Genomic DNA, 27115 nt, shown 5'->3' with positions numbered 1-27115 from the left:
CAATGCCTGACCACTCTTGATGGGAAAAAATGCTTCACAGTATCACAGTATCACCAAGGTTAGAAGAGACCTCAAAGATCATCAAGTCCAACCTGTCACCACCGACCTCATGACTAGACCATGGCACCAAGTGCCACGTCCAATCTCCTCTTGAACACCTCCAGGGATGGTGACTCCACCACCTCCCTGGGCAGCATATTCCAATGATGAACGACTCGCTCAGTGAAGAACTTTCTCCTCACCTCCAGCCTAAACTTCCCCTGGTGTAGCTTGAGACTGTGTCCCCTTGTTCTGGTGCTGGTTGCCTGGGAGAAGAGACCAACCCCCACCTGGTTACAACCACCTTTCAGGTAGTTGTAGAGGGCAATGAGGTCTCCCCTGAGCCTCCTCTTCTCCAGGCTAAGCAACCCCAGCTCCCTCAGCCTCTCCTCACAGGGCTGTGCTCAAGGCCTCTCCCCAGCCTTGTTGCCCTTCTCTGGACACATTCAAGAGTCTCAATGTCCTTCCTAAACTGAGGGGCCCAGAACTGGACACAGGACTCAAGGTGTGGCCTAACCAATGCAGAGTACAGGGGCACAATGACTTCCCTGCTCCTGCTGGCCACACTATTCCTAATGCAGGCCAGGATGCCGTTGGCCTTCTTGGCCATCTGGGCACACTACTGGCTCATGTTTAGGCAGCTATCAATCAGCACCCCCAGGTCCCTCTCTGTTTGACAGCTCTTCAGCCACTCTGACCCCAGCCTGTAGCTCTGCGTGGGGTTGCTGTGGCCAAAGTGCAGCACCCGGCACTTGGGCTTGTGGAATGCCATCCCATTGGACTCTGCCAATGCCCAGTCTAAACCTACCCTAACAATACAATGTATAATTACCTTAGCTTAGCCTATTTTACAGAAGGAGCACAGTGAAATACAGGAAAAACAAAACAGTATCAAACAGAAAGCCAAACCCAGCAGCTACCAAAAACAGTGCACACACAAGAACTCAAACCCAGAAGCAGCAGCTGGAACAGGAAGCCTCTTTGTGTTGCACTCCAAACTTCAAGCCCCATGACACTTTGCTCCAGTCAGCACCTTGTGCCACTGCAAGCACATACAGAACCCTCCCAGGAAAAAGAAAACAAACCAAAAGAAAACTTACACAAAACTTTCTTAACAAGCTTCGAGCCCTAACTGAATCCTCTTCCTGTTTATTTCAACCCTTGTGCCTCCTGCCAAAATTGACTGAATGCCCTTAAGCCCATCCTGGGAGCAGGGCCCCCTTATATACCAATGGCTTCAAGATGCCTTTTTGCTGTTTCTTCTCTTGGAGAACAACTTTCTTCCACAGAGGCTTACTGGTTGAATCTGTGCTTGCAGGAGCTGGTGGCAGGATGGGATGAATTTATGCCCAGAGGGGCCAACTTTGGAATTACTGGAATTACTGGAAGTGATTGAAAATGGTCAAATCACTAAATAGTAAAGGACAGAAGAATTGTGAAGTGTAGTCATCATGGTTCTAAGCAGGTGGAGCCTTGCCAAAGTCAATTGCTTTTTTTGATAGAACTAGAAAGTCACAGGATGATCACAGGGTGTTAAGGTTTGGAAGGGACCTCTGAAGATCATTGAGTCCAACCCTCCTGGCAGAGCAGGACCATAGAATCTAGCACAATGTACATATAGAATCTAGCACAAATGTATGTGTGAAGGCAGAACACTATGCTGCCACTTAATTTAGATTCTAGGGAAGCACTGGTGTTTGGTTTTTCCATTAACTGTTACTTTGAAACACTGTTATATACACCACAGACAGCTGCTGAGGGTCCAGAAAGGGTAATGATGCATAACACTGAGGCCCCACATGGGAGACTGCAGTGCTAGTAGTTTATATTTTTTAAAATATATAATAAAAATCAAAGTTGTCTATTAGTGATTCAGAGCTGAAAAGGCTCAGTTATGAAGAAGAGGAGCAGTGGATGTCATATATGACTTTGACTTCAGTAAGGCTGTTGATACTGTCTCTGTAACATCCTCAAGAAAAGCTCAAGGAATGTGGCACAGACAGCTGGTCAGTGAGGTGTACTGCAAACTGGCACCACAAGAGAGTTCAGAAGGTTGTCATCAGTGGCACAGAGTCAACTTGGATGCCTGTGGCCAGTGGTGTTCCCCAAGGATTAGTACTGGGTCCAATATCTTTATCAACGACCTGGCTGAGGGCATTGAAGTACTCTCAGCAAGTTCCTCAGCAAGTACCCTCAGCAAGTACCCTCTCAGCAAGTACTCTCTCAGCAAGTACCCTCAGCAAGTTCCCAATGATACAAAACAGGAGGGAGGCTGACACCCCTCAGGCTGTGCTGCCATCCAATGAGATCTGGACAGGCTGAGAGCTGGGTGCAAGCAGACGTGAAGTTCAACAAGGACAAGTGCAGGGTCCTGCATCTGGGGAGGAATAACGCAGGCACCAGGACAGGTTAGGGGCTGCCCTGCTGGAAAGCAGCTCCATGCAGAAAGACCTTGGAGTGCTGGTGGACAGCAAGTTCTGCATGGGACAGCAATGTGCCCTTGTGGCCAAGAGAGTCAAGGGGATGCTGGGGTGCAGCAAGAAAAGTGTGGCCAGCAGGACTAGGGAGGTTCTTCTCCCCCTCTGCTCTGCCCTGCTGAGACCACACCTGCAATACTGTGTCCAATTTGGGGCTCCCCATTTCAAGAGAGACAGAGACCTCATGGAGAGAGACCAAGGGACTCCACAAGGATGAGTAGGGGACTTGAACATCTCCCCAGTGAAGAGCCTTGGGGCTGTTTAATCTGGAGAAGGCTGAGAGGGGATCTGATCAATGTCTATCAATGCCTGGGGGGTGGGTGTCAAGTGGAGGGGGCCAAGCTCTTTTGGGTGGTGTGCAGTGATATGACAAGGAATAACAGGTACAAGCTTGAACACCTCAGCATGAGGAGAAACTTCTTTACAGTGAGTGTGACAGAACCCTGGAGCAGGCTGCCCAGAGAGGTTGTGGAGTCTCCTTCTCTGGAGACTTTTCCAAACCCACCTGCCCTCTGGGCAGCCTGATCTAGTTGAGGGGATTGAGTAAAATAAATTTGCAGATGTCACCAAGTTGGGGGCAGGTGTCATTCTGTTAGAGGTTAGGAGGACTCTGCAGAGTGACCTTGACAGGCTGAACAGATGGGCAGAGGTTGTGGAGTCTCCTTTTCTGGAGACTTTCCAAACCCACCTGGATGGATTCCTGTGCACGCTACCCTGGGTGATCCTGCTCTGGCAGGGGGGTTGGACTGGATGATCTCTGGAGGTCCCTGCCAACCTTTAATGTACTGTGATACTGTGATACTGTGATGTGATCTGAAGATTGGATTGGGCGTTTTGTCTAGTTTGATAACTGGGGTTATGTGATATCAGCTGAGCAGTGTCCTATCTCTAGGGAGTTAATTATTTAATGATGGTAAAAGGGATATGACAGGGAGCAGTGAGATGCAAGCAGCAGACGTCACTGAGGTTTATTACCAGGTCATGTTGTTTTGGCAAAAGCACTGCTGTTCCATTTCTAAACAGTAACTTGTTGCTTTCTTCTCTTCTAGTTGCCCATATTGGCATCTTCTGTTGTTAGCCTCTATTTTCTTGAACTTACTGATGTCTTCAAGCCAGTTCACTCTGGATTTAATTGCTATGACAAGAGTTTGAGTATGCCATACATTGAACCTACACAAGAGTCTGTCCCCTTCTTGATGTTGCTTAGCCTGGTTTTTGCTGGACCATCAATTACGGTAAGTTTGAGGTGCCACTGGCACTTAGTAAAGATTTTGAACACTTTTGGGTGGCATAAAGAAAATGTGGGCTCAGTTAGGCTTCAGAGTGTCCCCCAGGCCAATTGCTTTAGGATTTTAAATTCATTTTTTATTCTTCTGTCACCAAAGGAGATGCACTACTTAAAACATCACCTGTAGCACTTCATCTACTCACATTATCCTGATTGTGGGCATTCATGTTAAGGAACTTAGCTACAGTTGGATGATAATAGCTTGAATTATCCTCTTATGCTGCACAGATAGTTAAACTTTTGTAGACAGGACATCTCCTTGCTCTGAAATACATCACAGATTCACAGTAATTCACAGATTGGAAGGCACCCTCAAAGGTCATCTTGTCCACTCACCTTGCAGTGAGCAGGGACACCTCCAACTGGACTCAACATTTTGTTGGAAAAGTCATTTACATCCCTGGACATGCCACTTTGGTGAGAACTAGCCTTATGCAGTGAGAAGGTGTAGCAGCTGTTTCAGTGAAACCCATTACCCTTTCCCAGATAGTGCTGGGAGCCCTCTAAATTGCCAATTAATCATTAAGAGTAGGCAAAAGGAGGCTGGTTTGATCATTCCCTCAAAGGGAGGAAATCATTTCGGCGGAACAGAAATATCCTGTCAGAATATGAGCAGTTTGCCTGCTATGTGATAGAAAAAAAAGATACATTTTCTGATACAGGTTGAGTATTGGCCCTGCTGGAATTGCTGTGTCAAATTCACATTAAATGCTTTACATATACACTGGAGGGATTTCACTATGTCTGGTTTTAAGCAGCTCATATAGAAGCCTTATTCTCACACCACTCCTGTTTGGCAAGTGGAGAGAAAACATCACCTTGAGTGGGTGATTGCAAAAACAAATCATCCTTCTGAAAGGGTCTCCTTGCTCCCCTGACAGCAATGACTGCACATCTCAGTTAGGCACTTCTCTAAGGCCAGCTGCAAATGCATCTCTGCTGCCAGCTCTTCTGAATTCCTTTAAATTCAACCAGTTCATTGCTTCTGCAATAGCAGCCAACTTGCAATTACAACATCTACAGAATGTAACACTCACCGAAAAATCACCAAGTGCTGCTCTCTCTTTGCTTTCCAGAATGTTGGGGGTTTTGTTGTGTTTTGGGATTTTTAACTGAACTCTTGTTGCTGGATTTGGTTGCTTTAGAAACCATTTTTGAAGGACTGCACACAACCATCAGGCTAAAAATTGTACTCATTTAGGAACTGGGAGCTAAGGCTCTCAGTGTTCCTGGTGCACACGCTTGCAGCAAAAACCACATACTGTGATAAACCCCAAACTCACTTTCAGTTGTGGTCTGAGTGAGTTTCCTAGGTTTGAGCAGTGTTTCTGCTCAACTGTGAAGGGGACTTTTCCTGAAACAGCCATGGAGGGAATCTACATAGGCTCACCCAGGTGACAGGAGGGGGCTAAAAGCTAATTTTTACTTCAGAGAGTTTGTGTCAAGCCTAGGTAATATAGAATAGAATAGAATAGAATAGAATAGAATAGAATAGAATAGAATAGAATAGAATAGAATAGAATAGAATAGACCAGGTTGGAAGAGACCTCCAAGATCATCGTGTCCAACCTATCATCCAACACCACCTGATCATCTAAACCATGGAACCAAGCATCCTGTCAAGCCTCGCCCTGAACACCCCCAGCAACGGCGACCCCACCACCTCCTCAGGCAGCCCATTCCAGTGGGCAATCACTCTCTCTGTGTAAAACTTCCTCCTAACCTCCAGCCTAAACCTCCCCTGACGCAGCCTGAGACTGTGTCCTCTTGTTCTGGTACTGGTTGCCTGGGAGAAGAGACCAACCTCTGCCTCACTACAGCCCCCCTTCAGGTAGTTGTAGAGAGCAATAAGGTCACCCCTGAGTCTCCTCCTCTCCACGCTAAGCAACCCCAGCTCCCTCAGTCTCTCCTCATAGGGCTTGTGCTCCAAGATGTCAAATGCCCATTTCATTCTGGAAAGTTTATTAAGGGCTTTGATTATTGCTAAATTATTTAAGCATTGCATGAAAGTTTGCAATAGAAAATGTTACTCTCTTTGAATCCTTTTCCTAGCAGCAGCATAGGCAACTAAACAAAACCATGCCATGTGAGGGACTCACACTTGAGCATGCCTATCAAACAAGATGGGTAAAGAAAGTAAATCCTGCTGCTTTGAAGTACAGCTGCTTAAAAGCTGCAAGCCTTAGGAAAGGGGAGTTTGTTTGCATTAGTGTAACCACGAAGGTGAGGCTTGTGTTATTTGGAGAATGGGCTCAGACAGTGCAAAGTACACAACCTTCTTTAATGAAAGGCACTGAAGATAGCATAGAGCATCAGCTCTTTATTGTTTGATACCACTTCTGAAGTAAAAAATTATTTGTTCAGTTTTTCCCTTTATCTTTGGAGAAACAGGCCAATAAAACTCAATGGAAAGATATTAATGTCTGTGACATTGACCTCATTCATGTTGATAAAGATGTGCAGGGTGAGTGCCCAGAGGATGGAGCCAGGCTCTGCTGGGTGATGCCCAATGACAGCACAAGGGGCACTGGTGGAAGTTGAGGCATAGGAAGTTCCATGGAAACAGGAGGAAATATTTTTTTCCCTGTGAGGATGACAGAACACTGGAACAGGCTGCGCAGGGGAGTTGTGGAGTCTCCTTCTCTGGAGATATTCAAAACCTGCCTGCACGTGTTCCTGTGTGATCTTCTCTAGGTGCTCCTGCTCTGGCAGGGGGGTTGAGCTGGATGAGCTTTTGAGTTCCCTTCCAGCCCCTAACATTCTGTGATTCTGTGATTGTCATCTTGTAGAGTGTAGCATTTTATAGTTTATCTTTCACTAAAATTTTAGTTCATTACACGCTTTATAAAACCAGGAAAATACACAAAAGAAAGCATGAGGTATGTGAGGCACTGAGGATCCCCAGCAGCACAGCATATACTACCACAGCCTCTGTGGCTTGGGTACTTACTGCAGTATGAGGCAGAAGGTCATCAAGACTCAATAAAATACATTTTAAACATTACCAAAGAGTGCAAATAAGAAAAGATAAGAAGGGAGGGGCAAAGGAGATGACAAGCAAATTCCTGTCTCAATCCCTCTTTAAAGCCTTATGTAGACATTGGAATAGGACTTAACATTTTTCTGTACTAGTTCTGTTCATAAACCTATTTTTATTTTTTTTTGCAAAACTGAAGAACTTACTAAATCCACTCATTTTAAAGTAAATTTTTGAACAGCAAATCTAGTATTTTGTAATTTCTTTTCCCAAGCCATTATTCCAGAAGGATCTGTGTGGATCTGAGACTTTAGGCAGCAGCAGCTGCTTTTAATCATGTCTGTGTTACAGCCCTGAAGTGCTACAGAAAATGACTCCTTGTATTACTGACATAAATGACTCCTTGTATTGTTGACATATGTCTCATAGCTTGTGGCACAGATGAAATTTGGAAATCATGAAGACTTCAGTGTGGCACAACTGGGCTTGGATGGAATTAACCAACGTGGATGTGTTGTCTCTGCGATATGGTTGCACCTGAATTGCAACATGACTGTCTTTTGGTTCAAGGCACTGTGAATCTATCTTCTGACTTATCTTCCTCCCTAGATATTCACTCAAAAATATTAGGATCAGTTATTTAATCACATCTATGTAGGTTCAAACCCTTACCAGTCACTGGCTAAAAACCTTGTTAAATGTAACAATGTGCTTTCTAACAGAGATCACCAGGAAATTAAATTACACTGAGCTGGAATATCAACTCACAAGGAGAGAAATCCACTGCTGGCAGTTTTCAGTCCTACTGCCTTCTCTGCTGTAGCAGTTTGTTTCCTTGGAAATAGCAGCCTCTGAGTTTTCCTTCATACAAGCCTTGCTGTTCCCAATTTTCTCCTCTATCACACAATCTAATCCATCTCTCCAGTGTTTTACCCTGTGCCAGACATTCCCTAGAGCATGGCTAAAGACTGTTGGAGTTTTTCTGGGGGGTTAAGTTTAAAATACTCCTGATTTGTCCAGGAAATTTCAGCTGTAAATTGACCAAGTAGAGACAGATAATAGTGACCACCATTCTCATCTAACTAAAATTACTTAACAGGGCATTTTCCATATCATGAGACAACTTTCATTACTTTAATTTTTCTGCCAAAGAAAACAAATTTCAATTTGTTAAATCTTAGAGGGTTAGACTAAGCTTGTCCATTGTATCTGCCTTCTTCCGGGGTGAGGGGTGTTAGCATGCACAAACATCACTGGTAAGTACAGCAGATGGAGTGCAGTTCAGCTGCTTTAGCAGTTCATTGCACTGTAAGCTACAGCTCCCTGTAGGGTGGTTGGAGCAAGGAGGGGGAAGCCTCTTCTCCTTGGCAGCAAGTGACAGGACCAGAGGAATTGGTTTCAAGCTGCACCACAGGAGGTTTATGCTTGGTATTAAGAAATATTTCTTTACAGAGAGGTTTCTCAAACACTGGAATGGTCTGCCCAGGGCAGTGGTAGAGTCACCATCCCTGGAGGTGTTCAAGCAGTGTGCAGACCTGGCATTTAGGGACATGGTTTAGTGTTGACTCTTCAGTGCTTGGTCAGGGATTGGATTGGATGAGCCTGGATATCACTTCCAACCAGAAATACTATGTGGTTCTTTGTGCATTGTAGGTATTAGTTTTCAGTGCATCTATGGACAGACAAGATGAATCTCCTCTCAGTGAGAACTGCCTCATTAATTTTGGTATTTCAACTCAGTCCTTCTTCTGAACTCTGTACAAGCCCTATACAGATATCCAAATTACTGCAGTGTTGAACCAGACAAAAATCAAACCTGAGACTACAACTGTATAAATGGATCTGGATTTTTCAGCAAGGAACACTATTTGTCATTTCTGTTCTCCTCCTCATAAACTCTTGTCAAGGGCTTCAGTAATAATCTGTTTTGCTTGGCGTGTTTGGAGGGACCATAAGGACAGAACTTTTTCTGCTGCTGTGGATCTGGTTAAAACCCAAGCCAAATTAAACAAATATAGAAGAGCAGGCTGCCATGTAATTAGAAGCTGCTAGGAACTGGTAGGCCTGAGGCCAAGACTGAGTGCTAAAGGCACCTCAGGAGCACTAAAAGATTGCGGTGGCTCTCATTTATTTTAGAGGCAAAGTTGTAGATGCATAAAATTTCAGCTGTGGATCAAGACCCCAATTCCACTGAGCACTGCATACTGTATGCCACTTGCATTTAATTTCAGAGATACCTTCCTGCCTGCTCTCACCCAGGCTAAGCTGTATTACTGAATGTTTACATATTGCTACCAATCTCTTAAGGCAAATACACGTCAATGGGTGACATTGGTTGCAGTATAGTTGTACCTTAACCCTTTAAATTGAATCAGTGTCTTCTGAGTAACTGCTGCATTTAATTTAACAGCTCCTTTGTCATTACAGATAATGATAGGAGAAGGAATACTCTACTGTTGCCTGTCCAAAAGAAGAAATGGGATTGGAACAGAAGCCAATATTAATGCAGGAGGATGCAACTTCAATTCTTTTCTTAGACGAGCTGTCAGATTTGTTGGTGGGTTTCAAATGTCAGTCACAAAGAACAGCTTTCCATCCACATTCAGTTTTCACCATGCAGCTTTACTTTTCTGAATCAGCCTTTAAGAACAGTGCAGGACTGTCACTGGTATAGATCTTCTGCCAGAAAATGTGAGAAGAAACTGTAAAATGGAGCAGCAGAGCAGCCTCATGCTCAATAATACAGCCAATTACACTCTCCATTTTCACTCCCAGTGTTTCTAGAAGAATCATTTGGTTTTGTCTCTGCCCACCTTGAGCTGGCTTTCTCTTAATAGTTTCAGTGTATAGTTTCCCCTGCCTAGCTTCAGTGCAGCTTCCTGACACAGTATTCAACAAGACAGTAAAAACCTTCTTTTCTGGGATGTGTTTATCCACCCCTTGAAAAAGGTCTAGAATCTAGCAACCTCTTAGTAGAGAGGAACAGGTTGCATTGTTTTATATTACTTTGATTTAATTCTCAGTTATGAAATCTGAATTTGAAAAGGCATATGGATTTTGTTCCCATTCAGTTAACTTCCTTTATCAATGAGTGGCTGAAAGAAAGCTTTTCCCTGTTCCAGATATGTTCCATTGGTGAGGGCAGCCTAGGCAAAGACAAGCTGCAGGACAGCAGACTGAAAACCCAGTAGGTTTCTGTAGTCTGGCAAGCAGGGAGGTGCTGACAGGAGAAGTTATACAGTCTGTGACCAGTAAAGCATCCTCTTAAATGCAGTAGTGAGGAAGTGAGCAGAGGGGAAGGTACACAGAATCAGCAAGGAGGACCTTAAAGGTACCCCACGCTCTCCTGTTCTCCTGTCTGGCATCCCATTCAATCACCAAAGGAGACAAGCTGAAAGGTGTATCAATTTCACTCTTGGGTCATACTCTTAATTTGCAGTTTCTTTCATATTTTAATGACTTTAGCATTCTTCCAATTCTAAGATGAAAAATAAGTGTATTTACATGGATACAAGCAGAGAATTAGAGGTAACTCTTTAGGGGAAAAGCAGCTGAAAATGCTCAGTAAACCAACTGTATTTACTTCAGCTGTCTTGTGAATTTGGCATTGTTAACCAAACAGAAAAATGGATCAGTTTCCATAAGGGGAAATACTTGGACTTGTGGCAAGAACTTGGTACTCGAGAAATACAAGAAGTGTGAAAGTAGCCAAAGTTACTGACAGCTGGTGTGTCCTTGGTGGTTAAAAAGAGAACAGGCCCTCACTCAGTGTAGTGATCTAATGGGAAGCTGTCCATGTTATTAAGGAGCTTGTATCCCAGAGGGCAAGTCCCAGGACTGGATGAGCATATATGCTCTCCTCAAATAGTTGGCTGTCCTTTAGTCAGATCAGAGGTCTGCTTTCCAAATTTAATCACCTCCAGCAGAGTTCACCTTTATGAAAGCATGTTGTGAAAGGAGGGAGAACATCAAGCCATCAAAATGAAATACCAAGTTTCAACAAAAAGGCGAGCATGAATAATCTGATTTGTTACACTCAACTTTGCAATAACCTTTTATAAGGAAAAAAAGGTCTTATGCTTCAGTTCAATTCTCTCAAGGCCAACAACACAAGCATTCCACTGAATGTATTTTGTCACAATTAACCTGATCTATGCATCTGATAAAGTTAACAAGCTCTGTTGATTTCTCTCCTAGGTGTTCATGTGTTTGGTCTCTGTTCTACTGCTCTCGTTACTGATATTATACAACTATCAACAGGATATCAGGCACCGTATTTCCTGACTGTTTGCAAGCCCAACTATACATCCCTAAACGTATCCTGCTCAGAGAATTCCTATGTTGTGGAAGACATTTGCTCAGGACCTGATCTCAATATTATCAATGATGGAAGGTTGGTTCTATCCTTCATCATATGCATTTTATTTGTGATTTTCTGTACTAGTTTCCAGATTAGGTTTTGGGGGTTTTTTTGCTAGTTAAAGTCTACAATGATTTTTGTCAGTGTTTTATAATGAAGGTGCCAGCAGAAGTGTATTTTGAGGGATTTCTATTAATGGAGCAAAACTAGAAATGGGTAGATTCAGACTGGATGTCTGGAAGAAATTCTTCCCCATGAGGGTGGTGAAACACTGGAACAGGTTGCCCAGGGAGGTGGTGGAAGCCTCATCCCTGGAGGTTTGTAAGGCCAGGCTGGATGTGGCTCTGAGCAACCTGATCTAAGTGTGAGGTGTCCCTACCTATGGCAGAGGGTTTGGAACTGAGTGATCCTTGAGGTCCCTTCCAACCCTAATAATTCTATGACTCTATGATGTTCATTATTCTGCATGAATAGTCCAGGCCAGTGGGCTTTGGAAGGAAGCCTTTGTCAGATCCTGAAGCACAGTTGTTAGTAGTTAGTTATCTTCCCTCCTTCAAAGGAGATAATTTCCTATGCACTCATGTGTAGCTTCTACTGCTTTTCCCAGTGGGATCTGGCTCATCTTCCCATAAGAGGCAGGGGAAGAAGTCACCCAAGGAGTTTATCTGAGGCTTTGGCATGATGTGCATTACTGTTCTGTCATTTTGTTCTCGGTTTGTCAGGCTTGAGGGTTGTCAGGCTTGAGGGCTGGATTTGTTAGAGGAATTTCTCTGTTTTCTGTTTCTCCACTTGATCAACTTTTTTGTACTGACAGCTGTTACAGTTTGAAGGGGGAACTTTAGCCTAGTCCCTGACTGCAAAGTCTGAAAGTAAAATAAATTACCATTGGATGTTTTTCAGAAGAACAGCATTGAAAAAAAAACCTTTATTAGAGGAAGACCACAACACACAAATTGTGTGTTCCCAAATGCATGCCTTTTCTTTCATACTGTTTCTGACTGGTCATTTAGTCTTTAGCCTGACTACTTAGATGGCCAGGAGAGACAATTCTAATTGTAATTTTGGACATGCATATTATTCAAGTTAATATAGGAACCAGTCTATATATCTTATTTTAAACAAACTCAATGTGATAAAGTAGTGATAATTCAATTATTAATGGCAGGTCATAGATTTAAACAAGGACTCTGAAGATCTAAGGCAGTAATTAGTGTTGTTCCAATACATGTGTTACTTTTAGTTCAAGGACATCAGGTATTGTAAATACCAGCATTACACTGCTGAGAAATCATGAATAGAAGAATGGAATGGAATGGAATGGAATGGAATGGAATGGAATGGAATGGAATGGAATGGAATAGAATAGAATAGAATAGAATAGAATAGAATAGAATAGAATAGAATAGAATAGAATAGAATAGAATAGAATAGAATAGACCAGGTTGGAAGAGACCTTTGAAATCACCGTGTCCAACCTATTATCCAACACCACCTAATCAACTAAACCATGCAACCAAGCACCCCATCAAGTCTCCTCCTAAACACCTCCAATGATGGTGACTCCACCACCCCCCTGGGCAGCCCATTCCAATGGGCAATCACTCTCTCTGTGTAGAATTTCTTCCTAACCTCCAGCCCAAACCTCCCCCAGAGCAGCTTGAGACTGTGTCTTCTTGTTCTGGTGCTGGCCACCTGGGAGAAGAGACCAGCCCCTGCCTGGCTACAACCTCCCTTCAGGTAGCTATAGAGAGTAATAAGGTCTCCCCTGAGCCTCCTCTTCTCCAGGCTAAGCAACCCCAGCTCCCTCAGTCTCTCCTCATAGGGCTGTGCTCCAAACCCCTCACCAACTTTGCTGCCCTTCTCTGGCCACGTTGCAGCAAGTCAACATCTCTTTACTGATTAGCTCTTTACTGATTACAGGAGTAGTCTTCTGATAACTTTTTCACACCAGGTTAATCTTTATTACCTGTTAGTCACTGAATGTTTGAATGTCTTCAAAATTTTGTTACTTTTTTAAATCTCCTCTCAAAAAACAAAAAGTTAGAGCAAAATTATAGAAGGCTTGAAATGACTACAAAGTCTGACTGACTCTGCTGCATAATTTCTCTGTGTACCTGATTAGTAGACACGAAGCTGTGTTATTTCAGTCACATACACTTCACCAGAGCTGTGCACTCCTTTCTTGCTCTGTAGGCAGCCTTGGATACTAGCTTCTGTTTTAACTGTACGCCTCATGGCATTACATTTTTGCCAGCTAAAATATGCTGCATATATGTTAGGCATCTCTCCTCCAATTTGTTTGCTTTTCCATTTATTTCAATGGCTGACACACTTGGGAATCATGAAATCATTCACTTTCTAAGTATCTTCCATCAGATCTCATAATCTGTTGACTATCACTGGGACAAACTGATTTCATTGCTATTTAAAGACATTCAGTTATTTGGTCGCTTTGGTCTTAAGTATGTCTAGTGGGCTAAGACTCATAATTAGCAGTGATTAATTTGCCATATCTTTTCAATTTATATAACTTGGTGACAATAATTTTGCTAAAAGGCCTAACCAGAATTACTCTATCAGCCTTCACCTCACTGTCTCTTTTCCCATAACTATTCACTGTTACCGGGGTGCTGCCACTGAAGCCTGGCGCTGGCAAGCAGTGTCCTGCACCTGCCTGGTGTCCCAGGGAAATCAGTGTAGCTTTACACGTGAGCAGGTAGAAAAACTTCCATTATTTCATCTCATCCATTTCATTATCATCTCAACCATGGTACCTGCTGTTGTAATCCGATTAAGCAATCAATTCTTGTGTTTCTGCTTCTTTAGGAAGATGACAATAGATTGATATCTCAAATTGATTCCCATCATAGAGGATACATTTCGCTATTCTGGCATCATCTTATTTTCTCCTTATTCTATTTCATTTTCCCCTTATTAAACTGTTGCTTCCTTATGCCTGACTCAACTTTACCAAAGCAATCCAAACTTACTGCTGGTCCAATACTTCCTTCAGTCAACTACTACAGGACTTAGAGTATAACTTCTGCAGCCCAGGAGATTAATTTGACTTCAGTAATTTCAGTTTGTAAGACATTTATTCTTCTGAGATTTCTCATTGGCCTTCATTTTTAGTTTGTACTTTCCAGAAACCTTGGCTCCAGAGATTTGCCTCCAGATTTCCTCCATGAAAAGCAGAGAAAATACATAATTACCCAGCTGATTATTCTGCAACACCCCCAAAGAGCCAGTGGTTTCCTTTGTCCATTTTTTCCTCTATTTATCTTCAAAGAGCCTTTTCAGTGATTTCTTTTCAGATCTCCAGTGAGTTCTCTACCCTCTGTCATTTCTGATGTTCTGATTCAGTATGAGTCTCTGTCAGCATGACTCTTACCGTTGCTTTCTCTCTCTAGATCCTCACACATGAGCATTTAGAGTCCAGGATGTGTTTTCTTTGAGATCTTTGTTCATCTTTTCAATGCAGAGCCATAAAAGAGGCTGCATATTTTTAGTTGGAATTATTATCATTGTAGAGCAGAAGATAACAAATAGAGGAACAAAAGTATTGTCACTGCTAGAGAGTACACAGAGTGCATTTAGGTTGTAACTGCTGTGCTTGCCCTGAAAGCATGTGAAATAGAAGATAAAGAGAAAATAAACTGCAGCATTAGGACACACCTTATATAGTATTAAAAGGCCATCAAATTAAGGTTAAGTTCTGGGTGATAATAAAGTTTATTAATCAAATCTACATATTAGCTCGACAGGGACTCTAACCAGATTTATGCCTCCTCCATGAAAACTTGCAGAGGGTAAAGGAGTTGATTAGGCACAACACACAGCTTTTTCATGTCTTTATCCTCCTGTTGCCAGCCTTCAACTTGTTCCCCAGGGATACTGTTGGTGAAAGGTTTGTTCAGAAGTGGGGCAAAAACATAAAGAAGAGTAGCTTTAATCTGTCTTTAGAAACAAAAAGAGAACGGTGCTGATTTCATCTTGGCCAGTCATGAACCTGCTGGAGCCCTGGGCTCAAATTCAGGTCAGCAGCATTCACACTGAGCTGCACTGCACACATTTAATTGCAAATGAATTATTTAGAACCAACAAGGTAACAGGCAGAGGAAGGAAATGGAGAAAGTAGACTCTGCTGGTTGGCAACAACTGAAACACAGCACTTATCTTTAGACAAAGTCATTTGCTGCAAAACTGGCTAGCTCAGGTGCTGCTAGGAAAATGGCTATACATGGAGCAGAGTTAGGGAGGCAAAATCCGTCAAGCTGAATGATTGCTCAAGCATTTAACCCAAGCTGAGCTTTCTCAGGTGAACACATCAGCTGTGGTCACAACACAGACATACTCTCCTTCATCAAGCCAGCACATTACATTACAAGTCCCTGCCTTTTAAGGGAGATAAATACACAGCTACAAGCTACTATGCATCTTCACTGCATCGTTCTAACTTCTAGGGCTCAAAAGTCATAAAAGTTTTTTATGGCTTCTAGAACCTATGAACCAGATGTCTGCTACAGAACAGGTGTTACTGAATCCACCCCCAGCTAAGGTTTTGCTCTGCTGTGTAAAAAATATCCCCTTCATGTTCCCATCACTTTTCTTGTATTGTTTCATTTAGAGGATTGAAATGAGTCTATAAGAACTTTATAAGAAGACTAAGTTTTGGGCTCCCCAATTCAAGAGAGTCAGGGATCTACTGAAGTGAGTCCAACAGAGAGCTACCAGGATGATTAAGGGAGTGGGGCATCTCCCCTCTGAAGAAAGACTGAGAGACTGGGGCTGTTTAGTCTTGAGAAGAAAAGGCTAAAACTACCACAGGGAATCTTAGTAATATCTATAAATATCTGAGGAGTAGGTGTCAAGATGAAGGTGGCAGTCTCTTCTCAGTTGGGTCCAGTAATAGGACAAGGAACAACAGGTATAAGGTGGAACACATGAAGTTCCATCTCAACATGAGGAAGAACTTCTTTATGGTCAGGGTGATGAAGCACTGGAACAGGCTGACCAGAGAGGTTGTGGACTCTCTTTCTCTGGTGGCATTCCTGTGTGGCCTGCCCTGGGTGATCCTGCTTTTGCAGGGGGGTTGGACTGGATGATCTCTAAAGGTCCCTTCCAACCCCCAACATTCTGTGATTCTGTGATTATAATGTTAAAATGTTAGAGGGCCTTGTTCTTTGTAGCTGCTACCTAAACAAAACCTACGTTTCTTGGTCAGAGAAGTAGAGGCTATGCTGTCGCTTCTGATTTTCATATCTGTAGTTTCCAACTCGAGACCCAGTACATGCCATTCAAGTCCCCAGGTTTTCAACAGGAGCAGAAGGCCCTCAGCAGTTTCAAGAATACACCTGCTATTGCCCACAGGGTCTCTTCCAGCCTGGTTGATTCTGTGATTCTGTGACATATTTTCAATTACCCTCTTGTTCTGGGCTTCAGGAAGGGGACTGTTAACTCTTTAAACACCCTCTCCATGTTCTTGTGTTCCCTTCACTCCTATCATGTTATAAAGTGCTGAGATCTAAAAAATAAACCTCAAGATATAGCAAATAAGGATGTAGCTTGCTTCTCTCTCAGAATAACATCAGCCTGTCATTGCCCTGTTATTAGAGCAGCAAAGGAATGAAATGTCTCCCTTATGAGGAGAGACTGAGGGCTCTTTAGCTTGGAGACTGAGGGGTGACCTCATTCATGTTGATAAAGATGTGCAGGGTGAGTGCCAAGAGGATGGAGCCAGGCTCTGCTGGGTGATGCCCAATGACAGGGCAAGGGGCAATGATGGAAGTTGAGGCATAGGAAGTTCCATGGAAACAGGAGGAAAAAATTTTTCCCTGCGAGGATGACAGGGGACTGGAACAGGCTGCCCAGGGGAGTTGTGGAGTCTCCTTCTCTGGAGATATTCAAAACCAGCCTGGATGTGTTCCTCTGTTCTAGGTGCTCCTGCTCTGGCAGGGTGGTTGGACTGGATGAGCTTTTGAGGTCCCTTCCAGCCCTGACATTCTGTGATTCTCTAATTCTGTGAAGATGATTAATGTAGTTGATGAAGTTAGGCCCTACTTTGAAAAGAGTCCTTACTTTGAAAAGAGTCCAAGTGAAATCAGTGAGAATAATCATGTGATCAAGGTTCATGCATTAAGTAAGTTGTATAATTAGGTAGTTACTGAAAGATTACTATGTTATTTTAATTAAAGAATAAATGTATAGGTGTTTCTCTGAATCAAGCATGCAGTCCTTAGGCTTTCCCACTGCTGTTGTAGTAGACACACTCTTCTTAGTACACAAAAAAAATATCATGCTGCACACTTAACTTCAAAACAAAGGCACTACATTAGTCCTTTCTCCAGAACATAGGAAAGAAATACAGCAATTAAATGTTGCTGATTGATCATGTATTGCTTAGGAAGTATAAGCTGAAAGTGACTGTACCCCCCAGTGTGTTTTTTCAAGTGAACACTAGCACAGTGTGTTTGAACTGAGAAGCATAATCTGAGTCTTCTTCCTTGGCAGAAAATCATTCCCTTCTCAACATGCCACCCTGGCAGCCTTTGCAGCAGTGTACATTTCGGTGAGTAGCCAACTTTGCTCATTTTTATTAGCACAAGACAGAAGCCAGAAAGTCACTTGCTGTATATTGTAAAGTGTTGTGTATAGCCTGGGTGTCCCAGATGGATATAAGTTTTTACCTTCCCAGGTTTGAAAGCAAAATAAAACTACTAACTGATAAAATTCAAACAGCTCTAGTAAGAATACAGAAAATATTCATGTGCTTCAATTCCTTTGTTAGTAAGCAACAGAAAGTGTAATGTTAAAGTATATTTGATGCCTTGTGTTATTCACATATAAAATGCAGTGCTTATCAGTCTGACCAGCTGATGTTTTAACTCACCATTCAAAATGACCTTTATGTCTTCTGCCTTTTCTTTGTTGCTGTCCTCACTTTTGAGCTTGAGGCATTAAAGAACAGGCATTTATCTGATGTAGTTTCATTTGACCTCCATAGAACTGCAGCATGGATGAACTGGCACAATCCCTTCCGGAGGCCTTCAAGGTGCCACTGCAAAGCAAGGCAATAAAAGGCATCAGTAACCAGCAGGGGAATGCAGGACATGCTGCAGCTATCACAGCTCACTTTCCACATCTAACAATGTACAAGTTTGAATGTTTGTGGGAGTGACCACTTAGCTCAAGTTTTAGTAAAAAGAAAACAACAAGTAATTCCCTCACCCATGCTCTAAAAACCAGAGGAAAACAACAATGATAATCAGTTAATCAAATTAGATAGGGGAGTTGTGCATGGACGGGGGGCTGGCCAATATTTAGTCTGTCCAGGGAAAAGCCAAAATCTGGAATAATACTGATGCACAACCTCCACTTCTTTTTTGTGACCTCCCTGGCATATGGCCCCCAGTTGAGAAATGTCTCTCTGAAGCATCTGGTGGTAGCTTTTGTTAGAACAGGTTATTGCTTTCATCTGGCACGACATCTGGCTTCTGTGTTTCAGAAGCGGCGGCTCCTCAGTCAGGTTTACAGAACAGTCTCTGACTGTGAACAGTATTTAGGCATAAAATCCTTATCCCAATTGGTGCCAATAAGCAACGCTGCCTGTGCTTTTAGTAATCCATTCCTTGTGATTTCAGATCTTCCTACAGCAAGGGAGCAAATTTTAGCAGGGCTGTAAAATAAAATCAAAGTGATCCTTTTCAGTATGACTGTGCAACAGTGATCTGTGTGTGAAAGAAACATGGAATGCAAGAAATCAATATCCCCATCAACTGCTTATCTGTTTCTCTCTTTTTTTCCAAGATGTACTTCAATTCTACATTGACAGACTCCTCGAAACTTCTGAAACCACTCTTGGTCTTTGCTTTTATCATCTGTGGGATTATATGTGGTCTGACTCGTATCACCCAGTATAAGAATCATCCAGTTGATGTTTACTGTGGCTTTCTCATAGGAGGAGGAATTGCTCTCTATTTGGTAAATATATCCTCATGCAGTTAAGTTTCAGCAAATGAAACTGGCAAGGCTGTAATTTAGAGCACTGGTACATTTGTATGAAAACCTTTCATCGTGGTCATGTGCCAGAATGAAAAAAGATAGTCAAAAAGTGTTGAAGATGCTGATGTGATTGGGTAATTTCTTTAAGAAATCAATAGGAAAATGCAAATCCATATTTCAAATTAAAGTGCCATTACCATGCACAAAGTGACCTCAGTGCCAGGGAAAATGATGGAGCAGGGAAAATGATGGAGCAGATTATCCTGGCGGCAATAACTGTGCACCTGAAGGATGGCCAAGGGCTCAGGTCCAGCCAACATGGATTTAGGAGGGGCAGGTCCTGCCTCTCCAACCTGATCTCCTTCTATGATCAGGTGACCCGTCTGGTGGACGTGGGGAGGCCTGTGGATGTGGTCTGCCTGGACTTCAGCAAGGCCTTTGACACTGTCCCCCCCTCGCTGGAGGGCCGAGCCCAGAGAGTGGTGGTGAATGGTGCCACATCCGGCTGGCGGCCAGTCACCAGTGGCATCCCCCAGGGATCAATGCTGGGCCCCCAGCCTCTTTAACATCTTCATTGATGATCTGGATGAGGGGATTGAGTCAGGGATCAGCAAATTTGCAGATGACACCAAGTTAGGAGCAGATGTTGGTCAGTTAGAGGGCAGAAGGGCTCTGCAGAGGGACCTCAACCAACTGGACAGATGGGCAGAGTCCAATGGGATGGCATTCAACAAGTCCAAGTGCCAGGTGCTGCACTTTGGCCACGGCAACCCCATGCAGAGCTACACGCTGGGGTCAGAATGGCTGGAGAGCTCCCAAACAGAGAGGGACCTGGGGGTGATGATTGACACCTGCCTAAACATGAGCCAGCAGTGTGCCCGGGTGGCCAAGAAGGCCAATGGCATCCTGGCCTGCATTAGGAATAGTGTGGCCAGCAGGAGCAGGGAAGTCATTGTGCCCCTGTACTCTGCACTGGTTAGGCCACACCTTGAGTGCTGTGTCCAGTTCTGGGCCTCTCAGTTTAATAAGGACATTGAGACACTTGAACATGTCCAGAGAAGGGCAACAAGGCTGGGGAGAGGCCTTGAGCACAAGCCCTATGAGGAGAGGCTGAGGGAGCTGGGATTGTTTAGCCTGGAGAAGAGGAGGCTCAGGGGTGACCTCATTGCCCTCTACAACTACCTGAAAGGTGGTTGTAGCCAGGAAGGGGCTGGTCTCTTCTCCCAGGCAACCAGCACCAGAACAAGAGGACACAGTCTCAAGCGGCACCAGGGGAAGTTTAGGCTTGAGGTGAGGAGAAAGTTGTTCACCGAGCGAGTTGTTTGTCATTGGAATGTGCTGCCCAGGGAGGTGGTGGAGTCACCATCCCTGGAGGTGTTCAAGAGGAGATTGGACGTGGCACTTGGTGCCATGATTTTGTCATGAGGTCTGTGGAGACAGGTTGGACTTGATGATCCTCGAGGTCTCTTCCAACCTTTGTGATACTGTGATACTGTGATACTGTGCTATACAATCATCTGGCATCATATAGAGGAACAGCTCTAAGATGATGTGCTTCATTAAATACTTAAAGACACTCATCTTCTCTGCTCCACATTTACAAGTGTAACACAAGGAAAAGTATTGGATTAGTTGGTGTCTGTTTCCAGCCTGAGTTTATATATTGCCAGTGATGGGTTTATGATCTCAAAACAATGGTTGAATTAGTATGCAGCAACTCAGATGATTAAATGGCTAGAGCTGCAAGAAATCAAAGGCAATATTACACCCCTGTGATTCTTTTAGTTTCTTGGGGAAATTATGCTGGGGAAATAGAACACCTCTAAGCCAGGTTATTCCTATGCTTTTTCTCTGTACTGGGTTGAAGCATATGGAGCACCTTGGAAGGGTTCTGTAAAGGCCCCTTCCCTGGAAATATTCAATGTGAGGCTCAGCGAAGCCCTGGGCAACCTGATCTAGTTGGGGATGTCCATGCTGACTGTGGGGAAGTCAGACTGGATGACCTTTGGAGGTCCTTTCTGGCCTGGACCATTCTATGATTCCGTGAAAGGTGTATGTAGGATAGGCCTGTACCTGTCAGTAGGAAGCTCACTGTATTGGATTTGGCTGAGATGGAGTTAGTTCTCCCCATAGCATCCTTTGCAGTGCTGTGTTTTGTCGTGGTAGCTGGAAGGGTGTCGCTAACACAGCAGTGTTTTGGCTGTGCTTTTCCAGCATTCCTCCCACACACAACAGCAGGCTGAGGAATGGGCAGGATCTTGGGAGTGGACACAGCCAGGCCAGCTGACCCAAACTGACCAAAGGGCTATTCCATGCCATGTGACATCAGCTCAGATATAAAAGCTGAAGGAAAGAAGGCAAAGGGGAGGGGGGCATTCATTGGTGGCATCTGTCCTCTGGAGCAATGCCTATGTGTATTGAAGCCCACCTTCCCAGGGAGCATCTGCTGATGGAAGCAGAGAATAGGTTTTTGTTTGCCTTTGCTTCCACTTTCAGCCTTTCCCTTTGCTCTGCCTATTAAATTGCTTCTATCTTGACTCACAGGCTTTTTGTTACATTTTCCCTCTCCCCTGTCCATCTGAGAAGTGGAGTGATAGGACAGCTTTGGTGGGCATCTGGCCCCCAGCCAGGGCAAAACCACCACACTCATCAAACATTTGCTTTTGCTTGCTGCTTTCAGTATATCTCCAACATGACTGAAAGCTGTTCAGCACAGCATCAACCCAGGTGCCTGTGAGCAATCAGGAACTTCTAGTGACAACATTTTTAATGCTCTGGTGTGGGCAGGTGAACAGAAGAGTCTGAACAGCCAGCGGGAAGGTTTTGACCCCTAGGAATCTTTTCAGTAATGAAATCTAGTATAACACTAAAAGAAGTTAACATCTTATCCCCTTTTTTTCTGTCATAAGATAATCTAAGTTACATACAAAGGTGATCTACAAAGGTGATTGGGGACAGGGGGTTGGCAAATGGCAGAAGAAAGAGAAACCAGTACAGATAACAGAACGCCACGAGCTACTCAAGCCTGTTCCTATGACTGCACTGTGAGCAGCAATAATAATTTCAAATTATTAATCTGTTGTAGTCTGTCATAAATGGAGCTGCTGTTCCCATGTTTGAAATCCACAAACAAGTATGCTCTTTCTTAGGTCTTCCCCATATACTGTTGCATGACAACATACATCAGAGAGTACATTGTCCTGGGCACACAGTAGTCAGTAAATCTGCCCTGAAAACTACAAATCAGTAAGAATGGGAGGGGAAATAACGTGAAACTACAAATAACTCTGAAAGGAGTATGAAGAATCAGTAACCTAAGTGACTCAGTCAGGCATTTGACCCTTTGGTGGAATATGACAGCATTCTACAGCGAGTCCACTGAGTAAGAAAATGTTGTGTAATTAATTTTTGTTGCAGTTCTGTGCAGCTTGGAAAGCAATTGATTTAAAGCTGACAAATTGTCCTATCGTGTGGATATTGTATTACACACTTACTGTGCAGCAGAAAGGGCAGAACCATAGAGCAGAGAACAACTTGAGCTGTAACACGATTCAGTAAATCAGAGCAGACGGCAGTGCAGCTGTAAAATAGCTTTGCCTAGATGCCTGCAAACACTTCTCTTGTTATTTTGGTAATGAAAGGCTCTTTCATCAGCTGTATCTGTTGCTTTGTAAAATGAAGAAAACCAAAGGAGGTTTAATATTTTCCTCAGCTATTTATTGTCATGAACTATGTGCCCTGGTTACCCTGCTGAGACTACTTCATCCCTATCTAGATGTACCAGACTGAGGACAGAATGTGAAATAGGAAGGTACTGGTGAGGCAAAGGAAGTGAGCATACCCTGTCAGTTAAGCTGGACTAGTTCTATCACTCAATAGCTATTTGAAGGCAGAAGAATGTAATTAAAATAACTTTAACTGTCTTTTCTGTTCAAATATCAGGGCCTGTATGCTGTGGGGAACTTCTTACCAAGCGATGAGAACGTGCTTCACCAAAATTTTCACAGAGAACCCCTAAGGTCTTTGACAGACCTCAGTCAAGATGCCAACAGAATCCTGCCTGGTAAAAATGGTGGCAGCAGTGATGGCATCATCTCTCACCGCACAGGAAGCATCCTGAATAGAAACCACAGAGATACAGGGTCTCTGACCAATCTCAAGCGAGCAAATGCTGATGTAGAAATAATAACACCACGAAGCCCAATGGGAAAGGAGAACATGGTCACCTTCAGCAACACTTTGCCAAGAGTCAACACACCGTCCTTGGAAGATCCAGCCAGACGCAATGCTACCATACATGCCTCGATGGATTCTGCCCGTTCCAAACAGCTGCTTTCCCAGTGGAAGAACAAGAATGAAAGTCGAAAGTTGTCACTGCAAGTGATAGAAACTGAATCTGGCCAGTCACCACCAAGGTCTATCGAAATGAGATCAAGCTCAGAACCTTCCAGAGTGGGCGTAAATGGCGACCATCACGGCCCAACTAGCCAATACCTGAAAATTCAGCCTGGCAGTGTACCGGGCTGTAACAACTCGGGTCTTTCTGGTGGGCCAAGGGTCTCTATTCAGTCACGTCCTGGCTCATCCCAACTAGTACACATTCCTGAAGAGACTCAGGAGAATGTGAACACGTCGCCGAAAACTAGTTCAGCTAGAGCAAAATGGCTGAAAGCTGCTGAGAAGAGCGTTGCGTGTAGAAGTAACAGTCAGCCAAGAATCATGCAAGTGATAGCCATGTCTAAGCAGCAAGGAGTGCTGCAGGGCAGTCCAAAGGGTTCAGAGGGAAGCACAGTTACCTGTACAGGAGCCATCAGGTATAAAACCTTGACAGACCACGAGCCAAGTAGCATTGTCAGAGTTGAGGCCCATCCAGAAAACAACAGACCTGTAATTCAGATGCCATCAGAAGGTGAAGGAAGTGGGTCATGGAAATGGAAAGGTCCTGAAAAAGTCACCCTTCGTCAGACATACGAGCTAAATGATCTTAACAGAGACTCTGAGAGCTGTGACTCCTTAAAAGACAGTTATGGGTCGGGTGACAGGAAAAGAAGCAACATAGATAACAGTGAGCACCACCATCATGGAATCACTACGATAAGAGTAACACCAGTGGAGGGAAGCGAGATTGGCTCAGAGACCCTGTCCATTTCTTCTAGCCGGGACTCAACCCTTCGAAGAAAAGGTAATATCATTTTAATCCCTGAGAGAGGGAGCAGTCCAGAGAACACCAGAAACATCTTCTATAAAGGTACATCCCCAACACGAGCGTACAAGGACTGAGAGGAGACGTATCGGCTGGTCCGTACCACCACAAGTAACACGTCGGGACACAGGTTCTGCTCTCCTTGCTTTGAGCTGCTATTGACCTTTGATGTGCCAAACTACTGACCGGCAGCCCCAAACCACGTCGCTGGCTGCTGGCGTGCAGTGTGCGTGAGCCTGTGGAAAGCGTGCGGTGGGGGGAAAGCACAATGCCAGAACCTAACTGAACGTGAAATGTTTTCACGCCACCTGTTTCTTCAGACTCAAAAGGAAAAAAACAAACCAACCCCAAACCAACGTTTACCTGAGGGTGATGATGTCAATCAAAATGGTGGTCTGGAACACAGACACTGTATTTCCTGAATGTGCCAACTTTTTATTTTATTTATACCGGTGTCCAAAACTGACGGAGTTTTTTCACGGCAAAGGCTGTGCCCGTGGTAAACGTTCACCTTTGCAGAATTTGCACCAAGTCTTTACTACAGGATGGTGCTGACGACAACTTTCCATGTTTTTAAACCTTATGTACTTGCTAGACTCTGCAGACACACCTGATGACATATTGATGTGCAGTTCCTTTAAAAGTAATATTGCTAATAATTACTCTGATGATGCTGGCTGCATTCGTTTAGCATAGGAAATATTTACAGCTTTGTTATAGTGGATCTGTCACATTCAAAGATTGCAAAGGTTTTGTGTAGTTCTTTAAGATGTCTACTGCAACAAAAAAAAAAATGTGTGGGTGACATTCCATTAGAATGGAGTAACTCTATATTTTGAATAGTTTTGCTGCTGCTGCTGCTCAACTTTTTGTTTAAGATCAGGTGCTACTAATGAAGAGGCTGCTTCTTAGTGGGCTAACTTGTCGAATTGTTTTAAACTAAGTTTTTAAAGGGGTCTTTTAAAATACTCTGAGTAATTCAGCTTTTACATTTTTAAACCTCTCATTCTGCCCTTCAGCACGCCTTCCGTTTTTCCCCTATAAGTTTTTAACCATATGACGCAGGGTTTTAACCAGTAACTGCAAGATGTGCCATGAGAGTAAGAAAAAACAGCCACATCCTTGACCAGGTGCCAAAAAGTGATTAATATAGAATCATAGAATTGTCAGGGTTGGAAGGGACCTCAAGGATCATCTAGTTCCAATCCCCCTGTCGTGGGCAGGGACACCTCACACCAGATCAGGTTGCTCAGAGCCACACCCAGCCTGGCCTGAAAAACCACCAGGGATGAGGCTTCCACCACCTCCCTGGGCAACCTGTTCCAGTGTCTCACCACCCTCATGGGGAGGAACTTCTTCCTAACATCCAATCTGAATCTACCCATTTCTAGTTTCTTTCCATTCCCCCTAGTCCTATCACTCCCTGACACCCTAACAAGTCCCTCCCCAGATTTCCTGTAGACACTCTTCAGATACTGGAAGGCCGCAATAAGGTCTCCTTGGAGCTTTCTCTTCTCCAGGCTGAATAGCCCCAACTCTCTCAAGTGGTCCTCACACGAGAGGAGCTCCAGCCCTCTGATCATCCTCGTGGCTCACACTTAGCAGCAGTCATTCACCTCACAAGAATGATCACAAGTTTCACTCCAATCACCATCATTTAGGGACTTTATGCTTCACTTCAAGAATGGAATGCCTTGGTATTGCAGAATCACTGGATGAGTGTTGCATTGTGCCACTACTGTTCACCTCCCTTGAGACAGGTACTTCTTAACTATTGTATTTTTTCCCACCACTGCCACATAAGAATAGGGAAGGTCTCTGCACCTGAGAGAACACAAATTATTTTAGCAAATTGAGCTTTGCATATAACAAAATGACTGGCCTGCTAAAAACCTCCATTGTCAAAAACTGTTGAAAGGATAAGCTCTGAAAGGAATAAGCATAGCATGCCCTGGGCATGCTGGAAGAAATGCCTTATTACACTTGGTTCTGACTTAAATAATTCAAACCATGAAGAATGCCAAGGGCAGTGCTCACCCACTGCACCTTCTCATTCCCTCCTACACTATTTTCACCTGAAAGAAAACTGCTATGAGACATCACCCAGCTCCCCTGCTAGGAGGGGAAGGGAATGGCTTAGCAGTCCCCACACTGAATAAGCAGCGGCAGATGAGGTCTGTTCTCTGAATTTTTGAGAGGCATGGGTTGCTCTAAATCTTCTGATGTAGTGTATCAGAGAACCAGATACATACTACATACTCAGAACCTGCCTACAGACCCTCCCCCACAGAACTCTGAGGAAAAGCTCACTCTACCCCAACCAAGCAGGAGGTAGAAGAAGCATCCCATGCCAAGAAGACAGATAGCACAACACACACACACAGACAAGACCAAAAAAAAAACCAACCAAAAAACAACCTACACAAATAAACCTCAAAACCAAAACAAAATCCCAATCCCAATGCTAAATAATTTCAGAACTCTGAGGATGGTGTTTGCTAATCTGTATAGAAGAGAGGATTCGGAGTGAAAGCTTTATATACCTTCCCAGTTAATACCAGTGGTACAGACTTAGCTGAGTGCTGTCCATCAACCCTGTCAAGCAATACTTCCCCCCTCCTGCCCATCACCCACTGCTGTGGCAGAGTGCTGGTTCCTATGGTAATAACCACACTTTCCCTGCTGATAATAGGAGACTACCCCATCATACAGTTGATGACCAGGAGGAAGGATTCTGCAGGTTAGCTGTTAAGAAGCTAACCAGTAGGGT

At 43.8% G+C, this 27115-nt stretch overlaps 1 protein-coding gene across 1 annotated transcript in view; it reads left to right on the top strand.

Moving 5' to 3' along the window:
- Positions 1–25548, top strand: part of PLPPR4 (phospholipid phosphatase related 4) — a 38007-nt gene extending 12459 nt beyond the window's left edge. The window contains exons 2-7 of the mRNA XM_054165091.1: positions 3566–3751; positions 9209–9338; positions 10979–11174; positions 17652–17709; positions 18948–19121; positions 23085–25548. Of these exons, the coding sequence (XP_054021066.1) occupies positions 3566–3751; positions 9209–9338; positions 10979–11174; positions 17652–17709; positions 18948–19121; positions 23085–24422 (2082 nt within the window). The 3' untranslated portion in view covers positions 24423–25548. The remainder of the gene's footprint in view (positions 1–3565; positions 3752–9208; positions 9339–10978; positions 11175–17651; positions 17710–18947; positions 19122–23084) is intronic.
- Positions 25549–27115: the final 1567 nt, after the last annotated feature.

This window comes from Dryobates pubescens, chromosome 11 (genome assembly GCF_014839835.1).
Source record: "Dryobates pubescens isolate bDryPub1 chromosome 11, bDryPub1.pri, whole genome shotgun sequence".
Classification (NCBI taxonomy): Eukaryota; Metazoa; Chordata; class Aves; order Piciformes; family Picidae; genus Dryobates; species Dryobates pubescens.
The sequence above is the reverse complement of the archived record's forward strand: the minus strand, read 5'-3'. Positions and strand labels throughout refer to the sequence as shown.